Raw genomic sequence first — 15,848 nt, 5'->3', positions numbered from 1 at the left:
TTCGATGCGACGCATCAGTGGTAGAGCATTTGAGAGACTTCCATGGCGAGGTCCAGGCACTCCGTGGCCGGGAAGCAGACGTCGCAGCCGGCGCAGTCGCAAAGGATGCGACGCGCGCAGGCGCGCGCGCACGGGCCGCAGGTCCGCGTGAGCTCCAGGAGAGGCCGCACGGCGCCGGGCTCGCAGCCGAACAGCGACGAGCACAGCGAGCAGAAGCACACGGTGCACCCTCGGAAGGTTTCTGTTAGACAGTCCACGGGCCGGCAGAAAAGACAGCCCAGCAGGATGGCAGCACACAGGTCTCGAGGTGAGGAAGACAAGGTTAAAAATGAGACACGAGCTAAAAGGAAACGGTGCAAATTGAGCCACCAACATTTCATTAAACGTAAAACTTGAGGTGGCCTACGACTTATTCGGGACTTGGCGGATAGGAGTGTATTTTCCATGTTGGTCATCTATAATATTGTTTTTCAACAGTGATGCCGCTAGAGAGAGCTGTGGGGGCCTCAGAAAGTTGGAAGGTAAGAGAAAAAAAAGGCAAAAATATTAAATTTTACAAAGTTTTTTTTTTTACTTCAATTCTTTTTTTAATCATAATTAAGTTTTTAATAAAATATAAGTTAAAATAATTCATTTCTATATTATTTTTGAGTGGCATCACGCTACTGTATTAAGCTAGCCCAGCAAGCAAGACATGGAAAAGTTCCTGACAAATAATAGGCCAAAGGAAGCGACCAGCAGCCTTGCTATGGAGAATCCTAAAGCAAATAACCATAAGAACTGTGGGAATAACATAAAATTTGACGTGATTAATATAAAACATTACACATTTTCTTATAATTAAACACCAATAAAAAATATTTACTAAAACACACCCAGCTACCTTACCACTTCCATCTGCCTCAGTGTGAGCTGACGAGGTTTTCAGGCTGTCTTGAACTCTGGTTTTGGTCAGTGTTTGGCTCACATCAGGCAGTTTGCGGTTCTCCGTGAAGGGCGGCAGCAGGGAATGTAAAGGTTTGGGCTGGTGTCGCTCCACAGAACACGGGGTGCAGATGTACACAGGTGTGGTCGATCCACTCTTGAAGTGAATCTGGACATCGTGTTCCACAGCGGTCGCCTCTGTGTAAAAGAACAAAACCAACAATAAGCAGCAGAAAGGCCTAGCCAAAAACCGTAATGATGATCTTACTTCTTGTCTGATTTGGCGTCACAATCACAGAGACTTCAGCTGAAGACAGTTCCACGTCCTCAGTGGAAATGTGTTCTGAGATACTGTTGACTTCAGTAAAAGATCCTGGAAGATGAGACATCGTTGTTCCATTTCTCACTGTAAGGTTCGTCACATGCCCCTGTTAAACGTACCCGTTCCATCCGCAGCTTCAGCGTCCGACTCTGAGGCCGCTGTTTGTGAGTACTGGGACTTAAATATCTCGTCATCTTCTTCCTTCCCGTCTCCAGTCACCCCTCTGAAAATCTGCTTGTCATCCATTGAAACGCTCAGTCTGAGAAACAATCTGCCTTGCTCTGTTAAAGAGGAACGAGGGAGTGGAAAGTGTAAAAATGTTCACACTTTATTCATGTGTTTATTGGGATTTTAAGTGAAAACTGAGCGGTTGGGATCAAAAGAGTGTTCAAAAGAAGCAATCTTCAGTCAGAGGTCTCTTGACATTGGTAGCAACACTGACTGCAACTGGAATGAGTTCCTGCCCAAAGCATCACCATCCACAGCGACTCTTTGAAAAATACTTGGGTAATGTGAGTCACAACTGCATTGAATTCCCCTTTAAATATCAAGTATTTTGTCAATAAAAAATTTTAGAACTAAAACCAAAATGCACGGCAAACTTTTGAAGAACATATATTATTTGCTGCTAAAATTCTACTACAGACAAAAATCTGCTTCTAATATGACAAAATTTTTAAAAAATTTTATTAAAAAGTGGGCATGAATACTGTTGTAAAGCACTGTAAATCTGTAACCACTGGACACACAAAGAAATGAGATGTTTGCATTGAGAGCGTCACGTAAGATTAATATTTTAGTTACATCCTGCAAGTTAAATTAAGGAAGCTGTCAAAAGGAGAATAAAGATCTCGACACGCCTCTGAGTCTGGATCGAACGACGGAGACCGTATGTCAGATCAATAGCTGAGGTTTCTCAGCTGTTAGTGATGAGTAGACAACTTGCAAATGGGGATGAAGTTAATCTATTATTCATCTCCATTTCGCCCACATTTAAGAAGCAGATGAAATAGGGCGCACGGACATCCTGACAGCTCTGTGAGCATCGCCGGTCATGTACGCAAAGAATAATCCAACATTTCATGTGGAAATATTGGATGCTTTTCTGCTCACAAAGTTTTTAATAACATGCAATTATAAAACGGACGTCCATTCGGCACGCTATGCTGTATTGTATAGATTGTGTCAAACTAAACCCTAACCCTAGCCTCAGTCTATTGAGGCTAAAATTCACAGCCTCAAGAGATTAACATTCAGGGCCATGCCCACTAACTACAGCTGTCCATGTCCGCAACGTTAAAAGTATTAATTCAACAGTTGCTTCTATTCATTGATTCAAATCAGCCCACAACTTGCTGTTTATCCGTCTGTTTTGCTGCTTTTCAGAGGTTCGTAGGGAATAAATTGTACTTACAACCGTTTCCTCAAAAGAAGGCATTCCAGGGTGAAGCCACCATCACAGATCCATCATTCAGCGAACTGTCAGAGGAGGAACTGTAACTTCGCAGTAAAGCCTCTCTTCTCCCCCCCAACCCCCTTTTCTCTCTCTCTCTTTCTCATCCGTCCGCACTCTCTTGCTCTCTTAAACACACACACATGCACAGTCCAGGCATACACAAATTTCTTTAGTAACTTTACGCATTCAAAAAATACATTTTTCTTTTTTTATTTTTATTTTATATAAATAGGAGATTTTTGCAAGCACAACGACTATCAAAAAAACTTTGGAGAAATTATTTCTCTTTAGTTCAAACACATTGATTGTTATGTTTGTGAAAAACATATCAACTCTCAATTTCCTTCTGTTTGTTGTTGTTGCTTTTGTCACAGTCACATTTTTCAGACCATTTCAACATGACTGTTGATGGTATGAGTAACGATCAAATTTAGTTTTCAAATGATAATTTCTCTGATTAAATGAATAAACGTGTGTCTTTTACATCAGTCTGGAGGAAGCTTGGTTCACTCTTCTCTCCAGGGTTACCTTTATCCAGTTAAAAATTACTCCACAGGATCTCAAATTTAAATTTATTTCCTAATTTTCATTACATCGCTTCCTTTTCTTCTTTTAGCTGCTCCAAGATGGACTTGCTGGAGTGCTTCCAAGAATTTCTTGCTTCCCATTGTGTCTGAACTACAGGTATGTCTGGGATGAACTGATGATTGGTTCATTTTGGGAGAGAACAGAATTTACTGTTACAATATTTGTGGTAAATTGAAGAAGCAAAACAGACCCCAACGGCTATGTTTAACTCTTGGTATGATTTTTTTTTTGGTTTTTGCTTTTGCAAACATAAGATTTAGACTTAGAAATATATTTTTGTAGCACTTTCTTTTAACTCTAGAGACTTTTTTCTACTCTCTGATCTCAATTTTTTTTTACATAAGGGTCTGATGTGTTGACTTTTGAGATTTTTTTGCCTATTTCATGTTGTGAGATGGTACAAAAGAACATTAGGGTTACCGTGGAGAAAAACAAAATATATTTTAGAATTTAATTTTAGAATTCTAAGAAAAAACGTGAGAATTTTTCGTAGTACTTTTATTTAGAAGCGCACTGCCAAGCTAGGGCAGCAGATGGCAGTACTTTAGGACTGGTTGCTTATCAACTCTCATTGAAAAAGAATGTTCAGTTCCAATGGTATCAATGACATCAGCAGTGATGTCATCACTCTATGATACCACAAAGGAATCTCTCTCTTGAATGTAGCTCACAGAGAGAGTTTTCTCAGACCTGTTCCTCGGTTCTATCGCGGCAGATCACACTTCAGAGCACTTTCGAAGTTAATTGAGACGAGCGGAATATCGATTCCAGTATTTATCAGAATATCGACATGAAGCAACAAGAGATTGTCAGTGAACATGAAGCTTTTCCACCAGAGCTTTCATGGATCCAAATGATGGACCTCAACGTCCAAGTGGACTACGACGCTGTCCTTTCTTTTGAAGATGACAGTGAGCCGGAAGATGAATCACCAGACATCCAGGGGGAATCAAGTCCTTCCGGCGACTTAGAGACTTCAACATCATTGGAAGTCCAGCAGGAAACAACTCCCTCTGCTGGCCTCGAGATTACCCCCCCAGTAGAAGTTGTGGAAGAGAAAAGCCAACAACTCATTGATCTTACAACACAGGTAAAATATCTTAAAAAAGAATTGCAGAGAACGATAATTGATCTCGAGGTGGAAAGAGACCGAAGGTTTGACTATGAGGATGAAGTCAAATCACAGCAGGAGGAGATTCGGAAACTACAAAGAATGTTGGAGAAAGAACATCACCTGAGAGTCAAATGTGAACATGAAAGAAACGTGGCAGAGGTTAAGGATCTATCAAAGGTTTCTTCATCTTCCAAAGTTACAGAAGACAAGAGCCTTCTTGAGCAGCTGGAACACTTCAAAAGGGAGGCTGAAAAATACGCCTCCCGTAACAAAGGTCTGATAGAGGTCATGATGGAAGAGTACAAAGTGAGGCTTCAATATGAGGAGAAGCTCAAATGTCAAACTGAGCAAGCTTCCAAATTCATTGCACAGGAGGAATTGGTGAAATCTCTGCAGGGTCAGGTTGCAGACCTGAGGGTGAAGTTAAAACTTGCTATAGAAAACAATCATTCTAGAGTTTCCACCCAACCAGAGACCCCCCTGAAAACAGAAGGCTCCCTACCAACAGAGGAGTCTAAGGAAAGACAGACCTCCAATCCACCAGGGAGGTCTGAAGAAAGACAGACCTCCCATCAAACATGGAGGTCTGATGAAAGACAGACCTCCAATCCACCAGGGAGGTCTGAGGTAAGACAGACCTCCAATCCACCAGGGAGGTCTGAGGTAAGACAGACCTCCAATCCACCAGGGAGGTCTAACGAAAACCAGACCTCCCATCAACCAGGGGGGTCTGATGAAAGACAGACCTCCCATCAAACATGGAGGTCTGAGGAAAGGCAGACCTCCTATCAACCAGGGAGGTCTAACGAAAGACAGACCTTCAATCCACCAGGGAGGTCTAATGAAAGACAGACCTCCAATCCACCAGGGAGGTCTGATGAAAGACAGACCTCCTATCAGCCAGGGAGGTCTAATGAAAGACAGACCTCCAATCCACCAGGGAGGTCTGAGGTAAGACAGACCTCCTATCAGCCAGGGAGGTCTAATGAAAGACAGACCTCCCATCAACCAGGGAGGTCTAATGAAAGACAGACCTCCAATCCACCAGGGAGGTCTGAGGTAAGACAGACCTCCTATCAGCCAGGGAGGTCTAACGAAAACCAGACCTCCTATCAACCAGGGAGGTCTAACGAAAGACAGACCTTCAATCCACCAGGGAGGTCTGAGGAAAGGCAGACCTCCTATCAACCAGGGAGGTCTGAGGTAAGACAGACCTCCAATCCACCAGGGAGGTCTAACGAAAACCAGACCTCCCATCAACCAGGGGGGTCTGATGAAAGACAGACCCCCCATCAAACATGGAGGTCTGAGGAAAGGCAGACCTCCTATCAACCAGGGAGGTCTAACGAAAGACAGACCTTCAATCCACCAGGGAGGTCTAACGAAAACCAGACCTCCCATCAACCAGGGAGGTCTGATGAAAGACAGACCTCCCATCAACCAGGGAGGTCTGATGAAAGACAGACCTCCCATCAACCAGGGAGGTCTAATGAAAGACAGACCTCCAATCCACCAGGGAGGTCTGAGGTAAGACAGACCTCCTATCAGCCAGGGAGGTCTAACGAAAGACAGACCTTCAATCCACCAGGGAGGTCTGAGGAAAGGCAGACCTCCTATCAACCAGGGGTCTCCATGCATAGCGTGGCTCGGCCTTTGCACCGACCCACATCCAGGTTGCAAAGAGAGGAGTCCACGCAAAGCCAAACATGGGGCTGTGAGGAAAGACAGGCGTCCATGCGACCATCCTCCACTGGTTGCATGGAGGGCCTTCACGTTGGCAATGGCATGAAGGCCAATCTATGCCCGGCTCGGCCTTTGCACCGACCCACACCCAGGTGTTACTAACCTGGGTCACTATCCAAACCCAGGTTTTGCTAAAACCTGGGTTTGGGCATTAATTACTTGATTAATTGGTCTCTCTAAATTGTCCAAAGGTGTGAATGTGTGTGTGCAAGGATAAGTGTGTTAGATGATGGATGGATGAATATTTGTTAAAAGTGTCTGACAGTAGAATATGAAACAGAGAATCTGTAAAAAGACCTCTGGTTCTACTACTGTCCAGAAACGACCAATCAGAACCAAAAGATAAACTTTTGGTTCTGATTGGTTTCTAATGTGTTGAATGTGTCTCAGCACATTCAACACATTAGACCACTAATGTACTGCAGCTACACAATTGGCAGAAAAACACCCTAATATTACATCATCATTGTTTATAATGACGTAGAAAACAAAATGCTGTTCAGGTTTGTCAAAACTATTTTGTCCCATATTAGAACTTGATTGATTGATTTCCTTCATTTAGTAGCTGCGATTTATTATTCAATTTATTCCTAATTCAAACATTAACTAAAACTTAATTAGCATCTAACCTCTAAATGTTACCCCTGACCCAAAACAATGAGTCCATCATATTAAGACCGGTCTTTGGTCCTAATATGATGGAACTAATGCAGTGTTTCTCAATTCCGGCCCTCAGGTCCCCCACCCGGCATGTTTTAAGTGTTTCCCCTTCTGCCACACACCTGGCAGAAGAGGTCATGCAATCATTTGGATCAGCTGTTCTGAAACAGAGACACATCTAAAACATGCAGAGCAGGGGGCCTGAGGACTGGAATTGAGAAGCGATGACCAAATGTGACACTGGACATATAATGGTGCGTTCACACCAAATGCATTTTGAGCATCAGGGTCGACTGGTTTGCATTCAAAGTCTATGTGGAGGCACGCTGAGATGTGCTAGATGAATATCCAACACTCCACATAGACTCTGAATATCAACCAGACTCGCCTGACTCTCAAAACGTGTTTGGTGTGAATGCACCAGTAGAATGTTCAGTTCCACTGGTAACCATGACATCAGCAGTGATGACATCACTCTTTGATGCATCAAACGAATCTCTCTCTTAAGTGCAGCACACAGACTGTTTTTTTCAGACCTGTTCCTGTTTCAGACTTATAAGTTATGAATCTTCTACAGGAGCCTTGTTAAAATTATTTGAAGCAGCCCAGTACAGCTGAGAGAGACTCACCTGGTATAAAGTAAATTTTTCAGTACTGGAAGTACATTTATTAATTTAATCAAAGTATATCATGAATATGTGTGCATGTACTCCATCTTAAGTTCAGAGCATACCAGTTTTTTTGTTGTTGCTTGTGCCACCCCTAGATTACCAATATATAAAAAGCCTGGTTGTCTTTGAATCTTGAAATTACTCATACAAACAAAAACTTATGTTTGTCACAAGACAAAATAATTCAAATCCATTTCATATCTGAACCAGATGATCTCATCAAGCTCTGCCACTATTGCGGAGAGAAAGATGCAGAAAGGAGTTCAGAGAGTGATACCACAAACTGGGTAAGATATTAGGAGAGTAAATCAGTTGTTTTGTTAGCTATAAGGGCTGAACCACAGTACTCTCCTGTCCCAGAGGTGAGGATGTGTTAGAATTCATGTGTACCCTTGGATACCGATCAAATATTGATGCAAAAACAAATTCTATTGACACATTATAAATAATATCTGTATACCTCCATCAATTATAAGAGGAACAAAAGAAATAAGACATAAAAAACAACATGATCAACTATAATAAAAATACCTTGACAATATTGTAAATGGTAAAAAAATGGCAAAAGTCAATAACGAACAAATTAATTAGGTTCACAGACAAATAACCAGGATTGTCAAACAGATACAAGGAATAATTCACTTTTTTATTTTTACTGTGCCCTGCACTATATCTAGCTATCTATCTATCTATTTTTATTATAAATGTATATATATATATATATATATATATATATATATATATATATATATATATATATATAATATATATATTTAAATTTTATATAATATATATAAATATAAATATATATATATATATATATATAATTTCTATAGATAGAACTTATTTAAAAAATATATAATAATACATATAAATATATATATATAAATAGATAGTCCATCACGAACCACACTCCATACCAGTAAGTGGCGGTAATGCTACTAAGAGTTTGTTGCCAACCGCCAGTAAATCCAAGAAGAAGAGAATGAACGAGCGCAGCCGAATTCGTCCGAATTCCGTGTGTATCCGTGTATCCGTGTGTACAGTTAGCACAATGCTAGCTAAAGAAACGACTCTCCTTAGTTCCTTGTAACATTAGTTTCGTTGTTGGTTGCTGCTCCGCGAAAGACTGCGTGGCTACACAAAATGGTCAGTATGCAAACAGTAATTTATTTATGACCGAGTGTGTGTTCTGGAGACCGAAATTAGGTAGTTTACCTGGGCCCAGTCGGTAACACCGCCGTTTACTTTGCATGGGAGTCTGAAAATATTATACGTGGATAAGTAATTGCCCTGCTGTAACCGATAAATAATAACGAAAATGGTCATTTTATTTGGAATTCTAACTATACCATCAAGTTGCCCTAACAACTGTAATTGTTTGTACGAATTTAGCTTCTGCTAACTTTAGCCTGCACGGTGTCGGTGTGTTGGTGTAAACAAAGCATCTTATCGGGAGGTTTTCCTCTCACACTGAACTCCGATAAGTTCACAGGCTCCCTCTTCTTAAAAACTGCAAACAGCAATTAGCATACACCTTAAAATGTCCTGGTTCTGCTGGCTTGTTATGCACATGAACACTTTCAAGAACTGGAACTTAGAACTTAATTAGAAATAGAATCTACGTCCTCTTTCAAATCTAGGAGTTTCCATATCAGAACATAGTAAAAAATTATTTCCGTATGAAACCTAGCGACTATTGAAATCTATCTAGCAAAAAGCCAAATTGAAAAAGCTGGGTTTTAAGCAGGCTGTTTTTCAACCATTTTGTTCATACTTGTTCAACTTTTTTCTATTACTGTCAAAAACCAGAACTTTGAGTCGAACATGAGGCTCTTTTTAGTATTTTTAGTTTTTCAGGTTTGTTTTTTTTTTAAAGCACTATGATGTTGACTCCTGAAAAAATGAACATCTTCCTCAAACATCCACTTGTGAATAAACTCCCTCACGTTTTGAAAATCGTAATCTTGAACTGGTCTTATTATCCGTCACAGATTGATGTGCAGCATTTTGTCACTACAGTACTCTATAGTGATCGCTGATCACTTGCCTTCTTGGGACGTTCATTGCAGACGCCCTCTAAACAGCAGGCGAATGTGACGGAACAGTTTTCCCAGCGTTCCGCTCTGACCCGGCGTGTTGTTTTTCGTATTTCAGGACAGTGAGCTGTCGGACGTGGACACTGCACTGGGCCCCGAGAGCAGCAGCATGGAGGGGGAAAACGCTCCGCTTTACTGCATTTGTCGAAAGCCAGACATCAACTGCTTCATGATGTAAGCTCACAATTCAATTCAGTTCAAGTCTATTCAATCAATGACAGCACTGTAAACAACCCTACATGATTTAAAAACGGCTCAAATGTTGTTTTGTTTTTTTTAAAAGAAACCAGCGACGCTGTTTGTACTTGGAAACATAAACTCATGTTGTGGCATTCTTGTTTGCAGCGGCTGCGACAATTGCAACGAGTGGTTCCACGGCCACTGCATCAACATCACGGAGAAGATGGCCAAGGCCATCCAGGAGTGGTACTGCATGAGCTGCAGAGGTCAGCGCTTTTCGTTTTCTGTTGCTGTAGTTTCCTCCTGTAAAAACAAACAAACGAAAAAAACTCATGTATTTCTTATTTAAATTTTTTTATTTCCTCTTCATTTTGATATGTTCTGGACGGGGGAAAAAAAAAAAAAAAAAAGGTGAGAACCCACTGCTGGAAGTCAAATACAGATCCAAGAAAAGCCGAGAGAAGGAGCCGGACTCGGACAGAACCGAGCGACAGTACAGCACGCCGAGCACGCCGGACTACAGGAGCGACAGACGGCGCGGATCTAAAGTAGGTCGCAACCGGTGCGTCTGGAAACGATAAAACTCCCCTCCGCTCGCAGGAGCTGAGCCGTGTTTGTTCCTCCTCGGACGTTGCGGTCTGCAGGTGAAACGTTCGGTGCGCATGTGCGGGGAATGCGAGCCGTGCAGGCGGACCGAGGACTGCGCCCAGTGCGACTTCTGCAAGGACATGAAGAAGTTCGGGGGGCCCAATAAAATCCGACAGAAGTGCCGCTTCAGGCAGTGCGAGGTCCGAGCCAGGGTGAGTCGTTTTCAGGGTTCAGGCGGCTGCTTCAAGTCCCGGGACGTTCTTGAATTCCAATTAGGGGTTTGGTTTTTTTTCTTCAAGGTTTGGAAAGCGCTTCATTTCTGTGTGAAGTCCTTGACAATCAAACCGCACACAGTTTTGTAATAAAGCACAATCTAATGTTTGATTTAAAAACCTAAATTTAGAAAGCGTTATTTTCAGTTAAAGATAATAAAAAGATAAATGTATATATTTTTTCCTGTCACATTTTGACGCTAAATCAGTCGAAACTTTGCTTGTTTTAGGTCAGTTAGAGTTACCAAAATTATTTCTATTTGCTAAGAGGAAAACTTTGAATTTTTTTTTCTTAGATTTTCTTCCGTTTTAATTTATCTGATTCCTGCTGTAGATTGTAGAATAGCTTCACAACTTGTTATAAATAACAGTAATCGATAGGTCTGTCGCAATAAATAAATTACTGGCATAATTAAAACAAAATCAATATTTTCCATTTGGATGATTTATCATTTTCTCTCTTTCTACCAGAAACTGGACAAAAGGTCTTCAGTCTAGCCATTTTTTTGAAGGATGATTTTGTTTACAGAGACTTCATAATTCATTTCATTTGTTGTTTTGTTTATTAGTATTGGATATTTAAAATGTCCTCCACTTCCGGTGTGAAATTTTTTTTGGAATTTAAAGATTATTGATCTCGTTTTCCTGTGTTGTTGTTATTATTAAGCCATTAGCATTCAGTTGCTTGAAAACGGTCTCAAAGCGGCGATATTATCGTCTATCGCAGAAACAAACAGAGCAATTTATCGTCCAGCTAAATTTGTTACTGTGACAGGCCTGTGTAAGAAACGACACAAAAACTGTTTCCTTTAGTTCATTTATGTTGTTTTTAATCTCTAAAGTGTGCAGGTGCTGGAAAAGTTTTGAAGACTTGCCTTGAAAATGCTTGAATTTGACTGTGGGAAAAGGCCACTTCTTTTCCCCTCTTCTTTGCCGATCGACAGAAACTGTATCCTAGAAATTGTGTTATTTTTGTCTCTCCCCCCCTCCAGAAAATGCTGCGCGTGAAGGAGGAGGAGCTCTCCCTGCGCGAGAGGAGGGAGAACTCCCACCACAGAAGAAGACGGTACTCCGAGGACTACGACAGCGAGGCGGAGCTCTACCAGCAGTACAGGGCGGCGGGACTCGGCGGCGACCTGGTGAGTCGGTTTCATGTCAACCCGCCGCTTATTCTGGATTTCTGAATCTCATGGGATTCGTCCGTGCAGGCGTGGGGGAGCGACGACGACGACGACGAGCCGGCCTTCAGCCCCGTCATGCGGAAGAAAGCCATCAAGGTGAAGCACGTCAAGAGGCGGGAAAAGAAGATCGAGAAAAAGGTGAGTCTTCCTCTGTGCGATGCCGTCGAGCCGCGCTGCCTTTGACGCTTCTCCCTCCGACTGTTCAGAAAGAGTCGCGGCGCCACAAGCAGAAGCAGAAGCACAGGGACAAAAACCGGCACAGCGAGCGGGGGGATCTGCGGGACAGCGGGGGGATGCGTCAGTGTCTGGGGCCCAACTGTGTGAGAGGAGCCAGGCCCAACTCCAAGTACTGCTCCGAGGACTGCGGCATGAAGCTGGCAGCCAAGTAACGCCTCCGACACACCGCCATGTTGATTTGGGGCTTGCAAAAGTTTTCACACCCCATGATTTATTTGTTGTTTTTTTTGTTTTTATCACATTAGAACAGGAAACTTGTGTATATTGCATTGGAGTTTTTTATGTGACCAACACAAAGTAACAGGCACAGTTGAGAGGAGAGGTGAACCGATTGCAGTTTCCTGGCCGATTACTGATTCTTAAACCCCGCCCCCTCAAAAAAAACAAAAAAAACCTCAAAGGCAGATTCTTATTTGTTTATTTTTCTGAAAAGTTGCTAAATATAGCGACAAACTTGATCAGTTACCAATATAATAATCAGCTAACCTCTCAAAATTAATGAAATTTGTGCTGATTTATTGCCACACCCCTCATTAAAACCAGAAGTTTAGATAAATGGAATCGGTCCAAAACCGATTTTTATTTCTTTTTTTTTTCATAAAAAGTTGTAGTTGCTAAATAGAGAAACAAAAGTCCTTTTGTGATCAGTTATGTTTTGTTTTTTTTTCTTTTGTGAACCCTGAACTTAGATTTTCTTTTTGTTGTTTGGAGGCTAAAGAAGGGACCTGTTTAAACTGGGTTTTTCTCCTGGCTCTATTCTTTTAATGTCCCCTTACTTAAACAATGACAGTCTTTTCTGGTAGAAAATAAAAACTTTATTTTTTTTTTGCATATATTGACCAATAGCCAAAAATTAAGGCCATCGGGGCCGATTTATCCTTGCACCCATAGAAGAAATACTTTTTTGACTGACTGTATGGGAGTAATATGGCAAAATGTACCTTTTATTTTATTTCTGAGGATAAGATCAGAAATGTCCGCATCTTTCTCCATAATTGCTATAATTTAAGTTTCTTCTCCCCCGGCGCCCCCGACCTGCAGCCGGATCTACGAGATCCTCCCTCAGCGGATCCAGCAGTGGCAACAGAGTCCCTGCATCGCCGAGGAGCACGGCAAGAAGCAGCTGGAGCGCATCCGCCGGGACCAGCAGAACGCCCGACTCCGCCTAACCGACATGGAGCGGCGCTTCCACGAGCTGGAGGGCATCATCGCCAAGGCCAAGCAGCAGGCGGTGCAGCAGGACGAGGAGGTGACGACCCGATTCTCACCTGTTTTTTTTTTTCCTTGCTACATATTTTTGAAAAAGTAAAACAATAACAGAGGAGCGGCTCTTTTGTAGGTGAACGAAGGTGAGGGCGACGACACAGATCTCCAGATTTTCTGCGTGTCCTGCGGTCATCCCATTAATCCCAAAGTGGCGCTGAGACACATGGAGAGATGCTACGCCAAGGTGATCCCGCCTCTTCAGAGATAGAATGCGATTCGAGTCGCTCGCAGCCATTTTCACTTCTAAACATCCGTTTCTGAAACGATTCTACTCAACAGTACGAGAGCCAGACGTCCTTTGGTTCCATGTATCCAACAAGGATAGAGGGGTAAGAGTAAAAAGATGCTTCAGAGTTTTGGTGAAGAATTTTGCGTTTTTGGACCACGCCGTTTATTTTTATCTATTTCCTCCTCAGTGCCACTAGACTCTTCTGTGACGTGTACAACCCCCAGAGCAAGACCTACTGCAAGAGGCTGCAGGTTCTGTGTCCAGAACATTCCAGAGATCCAAAGGTGTGTGAGCCTCGATCGATCGGCTGTGGAAAAGCTTCCACGCTTCTCTACTGAACTGTATTCAGTGCTGGGCTACTACTGCATTTTTCCTTTAGCCCTTTTAGCGTTCTTGCTTTGGAACAAGATGTAAAGATAAGTTATAGAATATTTAAATTACGTCAAAATTAAAGTGGAGTTTAAGGGTTGTAGTCTTTCAAGTGCAGATGTAATTTGAATTGACATTAGCACACTCACATTACCTTGTGCTAACATTATGGTGTAGAACTTTAGCATTAGCTTCTGCTAAATATTGCGATGATGTAGCAATTTAGCATTAGCTTCAACTAAATACTGTTGAAGCTACTGTTAGCTAGCATTAGCTAAAGCTAGTGCTTTAGTATTAGCTTCGGCTAAATACCATGATGGCTCAGCGCTTTAGCATTAGCTTCTGCTAAATACCATGATGGTGTAGTCCTTTAGCATTTGCTAAAGCTCTACAATGATAGTGTAGTGTTTTAGCGTTAGCTTCTGCTAAATATCGTGATGGTGGAATTCTTTGACTTTAGTGGAACTAATGTTTAGTGTTTTAGGGTGTAACTTTTAAGTTAATGATGCCCCCAACTGACCACATTTAACATTAATGTGAATATTGCGATCGTTTTTCTCCTGTTTGCCCTCCAGGTGCCGGTAGACGAGGTGTGCGGTTGCCCTCTGGTGAAGAACGTGTTTGAGCCGACAGGAGACTACTGCAGGGTGTCCAAAAGGAAATGCAACAAACATTACAACTGGGAAAAGCTGAGGAGAGCTGAGGTGGACTTGGAGCGGGTCAGAGTGGTAAGACGATCTTGAGGCACTCTGTTGCCATGGCAGCCACATTAGCTAAATGTCCTAGCAGGTTTTAATGACCTCTCCTCTTTCTGTTCCCACAGTGGTACAAGCTGGACGAGCTTTTTGAGCAGGAGCGGAACGTCAGGACTGCGATGACCAACAGGGCCGGTCTGCTGGCTCTGATGTTGCACCAGACCATCCAGCACGACCCGCTGACGACTGATCTCCGTAGCAACAAGGATAGGTAGTCAGCCTGGGTTTGTTGATGGATTTAGATTTGCAGATCGCTGTACATAGCAACATAATAAATGTGTGCCGAAGATGTAAACTTCTAGATTAACTACTGCTTTGATGACAGAAGATTTTCTACCATTTTAAAGTGTGTGTATGATAATATATTTTTGCCTAATAGTGGTAGAGGAGCCACGTTTGAGTTTGGAAACTGCTGTTTTTGGTATGAACATTAGAAATAAAGCCTTGAAACAAGCTCTGTGTGTGTCAGGACTGTACATACACATATTCATACCTTTACACAGATATCAACACTCTTATGAAAAAACATTTTTGGCAACTTTTTAACTTTATCTTGTTAAAATATAATTCTGATTTTTTTTTATTACTACATTTGAGGTTAGAAAAATGGATATCGAAGATTAAATTAGCAAAATTATCTGGAGTAACTATTGTAGGCTAAATAATTTGAATTTGATTAATGCAAAAATATTCATACCTCTTCAACGTTTTCACGTTTTGTCTAGTTACGACCACCAATCAGTTTATTTTGGGAGGATTTTATGGAGAGGACTTGCACATAAGAAAGGAAACATTTCAAATATTTTTTACGTACACCTGCTTCCATATGCCTGCTGTGTTTGTCATCACGACAAAACGTATGGATACTTTCCAGTGCACTTGATAGAAATTTACTGGTGTTTTTGAGTGACAAGACAAGCGGCCCATCTCTAAAAACTTGCCGCTTCTTCATCAAGGAATTGCAGAAAGTGAAACTTAGTTTGGACATTTGGACTTCAAATAAATGCAGTAAATTTGTATTAAAACAACCTATGGCTCCTGTTTTAATTGTATGTACAGATAGCACTTTGTTTTATTATATGTAATCTGTATAATCCTCACCATATTTTACTCGTTCCTCAAGTGTTAAAGCTATTCCTCCCGACGTAGCTTTGGCAATACAGTAAAAAGCTGAAAAATAACAGACCGTGAACG

The 15,848-nt window shown here is 41.8% G+C and overlaps 1 protein-coding gene across 3 annotated transcripts; it reads left to right on the top strand.

The window, feature by feature from the left end:
• Nucleotides 1-27: 27 nt before the first annotated feature.
• Nucleotides 28-15,682, top strand: cxxc1b (CXXC finger protein 1b). Of its 3 annotated transcripts, XM_044121944.1 has the most exons (15): nucleotides 28-307; nucleotides 478-521; nucleotides 9,636-9,751; nucleotides 9,923-10,023; nucleotides 10,169-10,305; nucleotides 10,402-10,557; nucleotides 11,610-11,756; nucleotides 11,826-11,936; nucleotides 12,005-12,183; nucleotides 13,077-13,284; nucleotides 13,375-13,485; nucleotides 13,581-13,630; nucleotides 13,718-13,814; nucleotides 14,475-14,627; nucleotides 14,723-15,682. In XM_044121944.1, the coding sequence occupies exons 1-15, from the start codon at nucleotides 43-45 to the stop codon at nucleotides 14,867-14,869; spliced, it is 2,022 nt and encodes a 673-aa protein (XP_043977879.1). In that variant the 5' UTR covers nucleotides 28-42; the 3' UTR covers nucleotides 14,870-15,682. The 3 variants fall into 3 exon arrangements, with proteins under 3 accessions (XP_043977879.1, XP_043977881.1, XP_043977882.1); XM_044121946.1 differs by lacking the exon at nucleotides 10,402-10,557; XM_044121947.1 differs by lacking the exons at nucleotides 28-307; nucleotides 478-521 and adding an exon at nucleotides 8,400-8,627.
• The last annotated feature ends 166 nt before the right edge of the window (nucleotides 15,683-15,848 follow it).

The sequence above is a fragment of the Gambusia affinis genome, linkage group LG07 (assembly GCF_019740435.1).
Source record: "Gambusia affinis linkage group LG07, SWU_Gaff_1.0, whole genome shotgun sequence".
In the NCBI taxonomy this organism is placed as follows: domain Eukaryota; kingdom Metazoa; phylum Chordata; class Actinopteri; order Cyprinodontiformes; family Poeciliidae; genus Gambusia; species Gambusia affinis.
This window is presented reverse-complemented; position numbering and strand designations above follow the sequence as displayed.

Bases quoted from the DNA above. Each gene is read 5' to 3' on its own strand.
- cxxc1b (XM_044121944.1), top strand. From the start codon at position 43: ATGGCGAGGTCCAGGCACTCCGTGGCCGGGAAGCAGACGTCGCAGCCG. The intron at 12,184-13,076 runs GTAACGCCTCCG...CCCGACCTGCAG, and splicing joins GGCATGAAGCTGGCAGCCAA to CCGGATCTACGAGATCCTCC. The intron at 13,631-13,717 runs GTAAGAGTAAAA...TTTCCTCCTCAG, and splicing joins TATCCAACAAGGATAGAGGG to TGCCACTAGACTCTTCTGTG.